Here is a 9,691-nt window from a genome sequence, read left to right on the forward strand (position 1 = left end):
AAAATTGGTCATTTTGCAATCAAACTTTATTCCCATGGCCAACCTTGTGTGTGTTTTTCTAAAAGTTTTAGAGAAGGGCAAGTTACTCATATTACAATCAAACTTTAGTCCTCCAAGGACCTGAGCCTTGATAAAAATTTCAGGTACTTTTAAGCATTTAAAATTTTAACGGGGGATTTTTCAGCAATCTTTCCTCAAAACATCCACATGCATTTCAGGAAGAATATACATGAATTGAGTGGAGTCCACCAACCCTGCTTACCTACTCCGCGACCCTCTCATTTGCATCATTCAGTCTTCTAACTGAGAGTCGTCACCAATCGCATTACTTGACACATTAAAACCCCTAACTCACAAGCTTCTCTTTCAGACCCACCCAATCCCTGAACCTGACTTGATACATTCAATTCCTTCACTTCATTATCTCGATCGCCTCCATGGATATTCTCCTCCTGGAAAAGACTCTCGTCGATCTCTTTGTTGCCGTCGTCCTTGCCATCGTCATTTCCAAACTACGAGGAAAGCGCTTCAAGCTCCCTCCTGGGCCTCTCCCTGTTCCCATCATTGAAAACTGGCTTCAAGTTGGTGACAACCTTAACCATCGCAACCTCACTGACTTGGCCAAGAAGTTCGGCGACATCTTCCTCCTCCGCATGGGCCAGCGCAACCTCGTCGTTGTCTCCTCGCCGGAGCTCGCCAAGGAGGTCCTCCATACACAAGGCGTCGAGTTCGGGTCCTGAACTCGAAATGTAGTATTCGACATATTCACCAGCAAAGGTCAGGACATGGTGTTCATCATGTACGGCGAGCACTGGCGGAGTTTAAACAAAGAGAAGAACCAAAAATATAAGCTGAATATTTCTTTCTTTATTCAATACCCAGAAGAGAGACTCTGATACATATATATAGGCAAAAATAGAATAAACTAAAATAAAATAATAACAATAATCAGGTATAACTAATTAACAGAAATCACGTGCTTGGAGAATCGGCTATAGCATTCGTAACTGAATCAGACTTGGACTTCACTTTGGGCTAAGACTTAGATATTGGTTGGGCCACACGATTATCTGCTCTATCATCCCCCCTCAAACGAGTGGGTGGTATGGCCAAGCCGAGTTTGTTACGCAAAGAGATAAATCGAGTAGAGCCCAGCGGTTTAGTTAAACAGTCAGTAAGCTGGTCTTCAAAGGGAACATAATGTATGGAAACATGACCATTGAGAACATGATCTCGTAAAAAGTGAGCATCAATCTCGATATGCTTTGTGCAAGTATGAAACACTGGGTTAGAAGCCAAGGAAGTGGCACTGGTGTTATCACACCAGATAACCAATGGCAGATGACAAGGAAAGTTAATCTCAGATAATGAAGAATGAAGCCAAAGGATCTCAGCAGATGTGTTGGCAAGAGAACGATACTCAGATTCAGTACTCAAGCGAACCACAACATGTTGCTTTTTGGAAGACCAAGAAATAAGAGAATCACCAAAATATACCAGATAACCACCAATAGAGTGACGATCATCAACACTAGAAGCCCAGTCAACATCTGAAAAAGCAGTTAAAGTTAAAGGGGAAGCCTTCTTCAAGTGAACTCCAAGACCAGAGGTACCTTTAAGATATCGAAAGAGATGCTTAAGGGCTTGCCAGTGAATATCCAGAGGAGTTTGCATGAACTGACTTAACTTGTTGATAGCAAAGCTGATATCAGGTCGTGAATAGTAGAGATACTGTAAAGCACTAATAGCCTAATGATACGTAGTTGGAGTGGCAAAAACAGAACCATTATAAGCTGAAAGTGAGGAAGTCAAACACATAGGCGTAGGACAAGGCTTAGAGTCAAGCATATCAAAACGTTGTAGTAAATCAGATGTATATTTACATTGAGTTAGATAGAATCCAGTAGAATCACGAAAAACTTCAAACCCCAGGAAATAGTGAATAGGACCCATATCTTTTAATGCATAATAGGAGTGCAACTTGGCAGTAAACATAGAAATACTCAAAGCATCATTACCCGTAATCAATATATCATCAACATAAACTAATACTAAAAGTATCTGAGTTTGAGAGGTGAAAATAAATAGAGATGAATCACTATAACTTCGGTTAAATCCCCAGTCAAGCAAGGTGCCTTTAAGCTGATCATACCAGGCACGAGGAGCCTGTTTAAGACCATAGAGAGCTTTTTCAAGTTTACAAACATGAGTAGGATTTGAAGGATCCACAAAACCTTCGGGCTGCACCATATAAACAGTTTCATGAAGCACTCCATTTAGACATGCATTATTAATGTCCATTTGATGTATAGGCTAGTTAAACAACGTAGCCAGAGTTAAGACAACATGAATGGTTGAAGGTTTGATGACAGGACTAAATGTTTCCCTAAAGTCGAGTCCAGGCTCTTGATGAAAGCCTTTTGCAACTAAACGAGCCTTATGAGTGAGCACTGAACCATCAGGATTGTACTTACTGCGCCAAACCCATTTACAACCAATCAAATTATAATGAGGCTGATAAGGAACTAAGACCCAAGTCTTGTTGCGAATTAAAGCATCATATTCACACTGCATAGCTTGTTTCCAACAAGTACGTTGAAGAGCTTTTGAGACTGAACGAGGTTCAATATTATCGGGTCCAATAACTATTCCCACAAATGGATGCTTAGGTTTAAAAATATCATTCCGTGATCGAGTAACCATGGAGTGTGTGGAAGCAGGAGCAGTAGAAAGTTGATTAGACTGATCTGAAACAACAGCAGAATCAGAAGATACTGATATCGGTGGTGAAGCAGAACCGTTCTGAGAAGAAGTAGAGGTAGTCATAACAGGAAATGAAGAAGATGAAGATGAGTCAATAACTGAATCAGATTGAGTAAACTCAAAGACTTCAAACCATTCAGAAGACTGTCCAATAGACTAAACAATCAGAGCCTCATGATGTTGTGGAATAAAGTATCCTGAAAAAGGAAAAGCACCTTCATTAAAAATAACATGATGAGAAATATAAACTCGACCAGCTGAGTTCATGCACTTAAAGCCTTTATGACTGCCACTGTAGCCCAGAAAAATGCATCGATCACTGTGAAACTGAAGTTTATGTTGGTTGTAAGGTTTGAGACATGGATAGCACTCACAGCCAAATACTTTGAGATTACCATAATTAGGTACTTTATTCCATAAAACTTCAAATGGTGACTTATTTGACAAAATTGGAGTGGGTAATCTATTGATGATATGTACACTTGTAGAAAAAGCTTCCCACCAGTACACAAAAGGCATGTGAGCCTAAGCCAAAAGACTTAGTCCCATTTCTATAACATGACGATGTTTTCTCTCTGCTCAACCGTTTTGAGCTGATGTATATGGATAGGAATATTGAGGAATTATTCTAGCTTCATGAAATATGGGAATAAATCGTTTGTATTCACCACCGTTATCACTATGAAATTGTTTGATTTTTAGATTAAACTAATTTTCTACCATATGCTTGAAATGGATAAAAGCAGACAAAGCATCACTTTTGGCTTTTAGTGGATATAACCATGTGTAGTGACTAAAATCATCTATAAAGCTAACATAGTAGCAGAACCCATGAGAAGAAACAATCGGTGCTAGTCCCCATAAGTTTAAATATATTAGTTCAAGTGGAATAGAGGCTCTTGAATTAGAAAGAGAAAAGGGGAGAGCATGCGATTTGCCGTACTGACATGCAGAACAAAAATCAAGTTTCTCATTAATGGTGGAAAGAATGTTATATTGACTTAATACATTCTTTAATGTTCTAGTAGAACAATGACCGAGTCGCCTATGCCATGACTTAAGAGCATCTTGAAGAGCAATGTTGTACACCTGTGCATTGCTTTCTTGATTTTTAGCAAACACTGGTGTTTGATCAGCACAATATAGACCTCCTTCATGAGGTTTCCCTGTTGCAAGTACACATAACAACCAGAAGCGTCAAAAACAATGGAAGCATTATTATCAAATGCTATTTTATGAACACTCATGAGATTCTTTTGTATATCAGGTACCATAAGAATATTTTTCAACTTGAGACAAGCATCTATATCATTAGAAAATTGAGCATGAGCAATGTGCTTTATAGGAAGTTTATGATTACCTCCTACTTCAAGATTTCCAGAACCAGAGGAAAACGAACTTAGAGCATTATTAGTGACATGGTGAGTAGCACTATTGTCAAAATACTAGGCTGGATCATTCACAACTTCGGGTGAAGCAAAATAGGCAGCAGATGGTTGAGTTTCTTACTTAGTAAAATTTTTGTCGTACCTATAAAAGCAGTCAAAGGCAATATGACCAGACTTAGTACAGACTTGACAAACTGGTTTATTATTTTTACCACTATATCGTCCTCGTCCATGATATCCACAATTTCCACGATTACCACCACGAGATAATCCCTTGTTTGAAGCTTGAGGAGCATATGAGTTAGTTTGAATAGAAAAATTAGCAAAAGCATTGCCTATATCTATTGTAGCAGAACGATGAACTCGTTCCAGGCGTGATTCATTTGTCAAGAGTTTTGTCTGCATTTCAAGCCAAGAAAGGTTTTCTTTATCTCCAAGTTGCACAACAATTGGAGTATATTTTGAATCTAGTCCTACCAATGTTGCCATTATCAACTCAGCTGTAGAAATCGGACTTCCTGATAAAGCTAGATTATCAGATAAAACCTTCATCTTATTAATATACTTTTCCATGCTTAGACTTCCTTTTTGAGCTCACTGCAAATCTCCTTTAAGCTGCAAGGAACGTGATCTTGTTTGTGCACCAATGAGTTGCTGAACTCCAATCTAGAGTTCAGCAGCAGTTCTACAATGAAGTAAGTGTGTACTTACATCAGTATTCATGGATCCGAGAAGCCAATCATATAACAGCTGATCTGTTGCTATCCAATCTTCATACTCTGAGTTAACTTGAACTTGTTCATCAATCACCGTGTACTCATTAGGACATTGCTTTAAACCAAGCAAGTAACCATCCAGCCTATGTCCTCTAACAATGGAGAGGACATGTGAACTCCAAAGAATATAATTCGTACGATCCAGCTTGACCGCACCAGCTTGGTTCAAGTTGCTAAGAAGTGGAGTGACTTTGGTTGTCATTGTCGGGACTTGCGAATTGATTTGTGCGACTGTAGAAGGACTACTAGAGGTCCCAACCAGCAGAACAGAGTGAGAGGTCGCCATTGTCAAAGCAGCTCTGATACCAAGTTTGAACTGAGATTAAAACCAAAAATATAAGCTGAATATTTCTTTCTTTATTCAATACCCAGAAGAAAGACTCTGATACATATATATATAGGCAAAAATAGAATAAACTAAAATAAAATAATAACAATAATTAGGTATAACGAATTAACAGAAATCACGTGCTTAGAGAATCGGTTATAGCATTCGTAACTGAATCAGACTTGGACTTTACTTTGGGCTTCACTTTGGGCTTAGACTTAGATATTGGTTGGGCCACACGATTATCTGCTCTATCAGGCAGAAGATGAGGCAGATCATGATGGTGCCGTTCTTCACCAACAAGGTGGTGCAACAGTACCGGCAAGGGTGGGAGAACGAGGTTGATCAAGTGGTGGAGGATGTGAAGAAGAATCCGAAATCGACGACGAATGGGATCGTGCTGAGGAGGAGGTTGCAACTGATGATGTATAACAATATGTACAGAATCATGTTCGATGCAAGGTTCGAGAGTGAGGACGATCCAATGTTCCAGAAACCTAGAGCTCTAAAGGGAGAAAGGAGTCGCTTGGCTCAGAGCTTTGATTACAACTACGGTGATTTTATTCCCATTTTGAGACCTTTCCTTAGAGGCTAACTCAAGATCTGTAAGGAAGTGAAAGCCACGAGGTTGAAGCTTTTCAAGGACTATTTCGTCGACGAGAGAAAGTTAGTTAATTAATCATGCTTTTAAGTCACTGATCATTCTCACAGATGTATAATTTATCGTGTATATGTTATTGATCAATGGTGACTAACTATGAGGGAACAGGAAGCTGGAAAGCACCAAAAGTAGTACGGGCAAATATAATAATGGACTTAAATGCGCCATTGATCACATCTCGGGCGCTCAGAAAAAGGGGGAGATCAACGAAGATAATGTGCTGTACATTGTTGAGAACATTAACGTTGCTGGTACGCTATTTCTCTTGTTTACTTTTTACGTTTTCTTACTGACCAAACACACCAAAAAACTCGCCTGAATGTGCGTCAGCCTTGGGTCCGGGACTTGAATTATTAGCTGATAATTTTCGGAATGCCACCAACCCGGCGACTAAATGAGCATAATGGACCAAATTTTCTATCATGCATAAGTATTTGAACTATTATAAGAACTGAGTATAGCAAATTAATAATTATAAATTTCTTAAATCATAGTTAACTGTCGTATAACAAGTTTTTTTTTTTATTTTTTTAAATTAAAGTCGGGGAATTGAGCACATGAATATAATGCAGTAATGCACTAATTGATCAAAGTGATGTTCCGGACATGGGTTGGGTGGGGATGTAATGATGATTATAATTCTTTTTATAATCACCTTTTCTTTTTGTGGATCTAGGTTACCCATCATTGTCTAGTATTGATTATTTATTATTGAGTATAATTGGCAAAGGTTCTATACTTGACAAAGCATGATGTTTTTTTGTTTTTTTTGGGTGGATGGGGTTCATCTTATCAAAAAGTAGCTATACATATATATAGTAATGCCATTTATTAGTTTCCTCAACGATAATACGACCTCCTATCATGGTTGAGGTTTTAAATAAGTTTGAATCCTGCATTAATATAAGTGCTTGGGATATAAATATGAAATTGATTCCTTGAAGAGGAAAAATAGCTATACATACGGTACAGGTAATAGCTGGCAGCTCAAACCTTCCCAATACACATAGAAAGATTATAAGTAATTTTTTTTAATAACAAGCATGTAATGTGTGCGGGGCTCGGCTCTTCTTCAGCTTCCTGTGTTAAATAATGATAAAAATGAGTTCAATCATCATAAAGCTTGACATATTATTTTAATGCAAAAAAATAGTTAACAGTATTCAGCTCAAAAGTCAGAGCACAAATTTTGGTTCACTTTTGCCTTTTCCGTCGTCCCAATTTACAAGTTCAAGTGCGGTTGGATGTTTGATGACTGAATAGTGTGGTTGCGGTCGGTTGGTATATGACTGCGTCCACATAGGGTTGGTGGAGGCAAGATATCTGGGGGTTACACTCGCTCCATTTCTTCTTTTCTTTTTGGTCTCATATTACCTTTATTATTCAACGCAATGTTATTAAACTCATAAATTTAAATAAATTTATAATAAAAATATAAATTTATATTATAAATTTAAATTATAAATTTATAAAAATTTATTTCTATTAACAAATAGTATTAAAATGTGATTGTAATTTAATTTAAATATATTAAAAATATAAATTATTGAAATTAAACCTATTTATATTCATAAATTATAATATACACGATATATAAATTTTAAAATAGAGGAACTTATTTTTAATATTTTTTGTTTTCTTTTTTATTAATATTAGTTTTTGCATTGTAAGTTTTTTTTTCTTTAAATCGGGTCTTATAACTTTTATGAACAAAATATTTCAAAGTATATACTTAACTTGCTCAATTCAAAAAAAAAAATTGACGAGCTTAACAAGTTTAACCAAGTTTGTATCTAGTCCAATATGAATTGGTTAATACGATTTTATAAGTTAAAAACATAAAAACGGTAAACTCAAAGGTAAACTCGTAAATTTAACTGAATTTATTTCTAATTAAAATTTATAAGTGAGTTAATATGATTTTGTAAGTTTAAAACATAAAAATATTAAATTCGTAAAGTCAATCCGAGAGTTTGACAAATATAATTCAACGCCATATTTTCCATTAAAAATCCAATAAATAAATAAATAAATAAGAAGTTAACTTGTTTGGTAATAGTTCCTTAATCTTAGTTTGGATAGAAAAAAATGGAGAGGAAAGAAGATTAGGGGAGAAAACTCTTAAAAATAATAACTATTTTTAAAAAAATTCCTAATTTTCTCTCCTCTTTTAAGCAACTAATTATCAATATACTATAATAAATTAGAGTTTATCATTATTTGATTTTACTCTTTAAAGCATCTGCCTGGCATTTCTTTTTTCCCTCAATCAAATTTTGGTGTTTTCTGCTTTACTTATTCTCTTGAAATATGTGTACGTATTTTTTGAAATCAGCGTAATTTTGATCAAAATAATGTTAGGATATTTATTTAATTATCTAAGACTGATACTTTTATGAATGGGTTGATAAAATGAAAACAATTAAAACAGGATGGGTTTATAAACTTGGTCTGGAGTAAAAAACTTCAGATCGGTTATCGGCTTGATTTGTTTGATGAATAAGAAATATTAAAAGATTCCAATCCTAATGCAGCAATTGAGACGACTCTGTGGTCAATAGAGTGGGGTATCGCCGAGTTAGTGAACAATCCAGAGGTTCAGAAAAGCCTGCGAGACGAGATCGACTCGGTTCTCGGGGTCGGGCACCCGGTTACCGAACCCGACACCCACAAGCTCCCATACCTCCAGGCCGTTATCAAAGAGACCCTCCGTCTGGTCCCTCAAATGAACCTCCATGACGAGAAGCTCGGCGGCCACGACATCCCGGCGGAGAGCAAGATCCTGGTGAACGCATGGTGGTTGGCAAACAACCCGGCCCAATGGAAGAACCCGGAGCAGTTCCGACCCGAGAGGTTCCTGGAGGAGGAAGCCAAGGCGGAGCCAAACGGGAACGATTTCAGGTACTTGCCATTCGGAGTCGGAAGAAGAAGCTGTCCTGGAATAATACTGGCGTTGCCTATGCTGGGTATCACTTTGGGGCGTTTGGTCCAGAACTTTGAGCTCTCGCCTCCTCCTGGACAATCCAGGATTGATACTGCTGAGAAAGGTGGACAGTTTAGTTTGCACATACTTAAGCATTCCACCATCGTTGCCAAGCCAAGAAGCTTCTAAATGGCCAGTGTTAGCGTCTGAACTCTGAAGGAAAGTAACGTGAGAGGGATATGGGAGATCGGTGTAGGGCTGACCTGACACTTTAAGGGGCCGATTGTGCTTTTGAGTTTCACAGATTTGTAACACCCGATGACGATAATTTTGAATAATTAATTCTTCATCTTACAATCATATTCCATATATATTTTAAACTTCTTCATATTTACTTTTAATATCTATCTCTTGGATTTTGCTAATGCCCTCTCGTTTTGAATTCACAAAGGCAAGCAAAGTTTAAAAACAAAATAAGGGTAAAGGATATTTTTATCCTTTAATTATTTATTTGGAACGTTTGATATTCTAAACTTATTTGTAGTATAATATTCTCTTTTAATAATTAAAAATAATACAATATTGTTCTTACTAGATAACTGGCAATTAAGGATAACCTTTAAAGGACTAGGGTTAAAATGAGTCAGCCTTGTTAAGTCTGATTATATTTTAAGGCTCTATTTTGTAAAGCTCAACCTTGTGGATATCAATCCTATTTTTTTACTTTTCAAATTAAAAACCTAAAAAAACATATTTATAATCTCAAAAGAAAGTTGTTAACATAAGATTAAGTCTAAAAAACTATATTGAAGTAAATCCACATACCACAACAAATATATAAAACTTAAACAT

General features: G+C 36.7%; 1 protein-coding gene and 1 pseudogene across 3 annotated transcripts; one reads left to right on the forward strand and one right to left on the reverse strand.

Annotated features, from left to right (window-relative positions):
• The first annotated feature begins 437 nt into the window (after positions 1 to 437).
• On the forward strand, positions 438 to 9,153 carry LOC129303716 (trans-cinnamate 4-monooxygenase-like; annotated as a pseudogene).
• LOC129303715 (uncharacterized) lies at positions 671 to 5,591 on the reverse strand. 3 transcript variants are annotated; one of them, XM_054943206.1, is made up of 4 exons: positions 5,428 to 5,591; positions 4,863 to 5,243; positions 3,853 to 3,929; positions 727 to 2,960 (listed from the first exon to the last, which is right to left on the reverse strand). In XM_054943206.1, exons 2-4 carry the CDS (start codon positions 5,211 to 5,213, stop codon positions 2,936 to 2,938), a joined length of 453 nt encoding a protein of 150 aa, XP_054799181.1. In that variant the 5' UTR covers positions 5,214 to 5,243; positions 5,428 to 5,591; the 3' UTR covers positions 727 to 2,935. The 3 variants fall into 3 exon arrangements, 2 of the variants coding, with proteins under 2 accessions (XP_054799182.1, XP_054799181.1); XM_054943207.1 differs by lacking the exon at positions 3,853 to 3,929 and having other exon boundaries at positions 671 to 811; XR_008591530.1 differs by having other exon boundaries at positions 727 to 5,243; positions 5,449 to 5,591.
• Positions 9,154 to 9,691: the final 538 nt, after the last annotated feature.

This window comes from Prosopis cineraria, unplaced genomic scaffold (assembly GCF_029017545.1).
Source record: "Prosopis cineraria cultivar Desert tree isolate PC_DT_omini unplaced genomic scaffold, ASM2901754v1 PC2, whole genome shotgun sequence".
Taxonomy (NCBI): Eukaryota; Viridiplantae; Streptophyta; class Magnoliopsida; order Fabales; family Fabaceae; genus Prosopis; species Prosopis cineraria.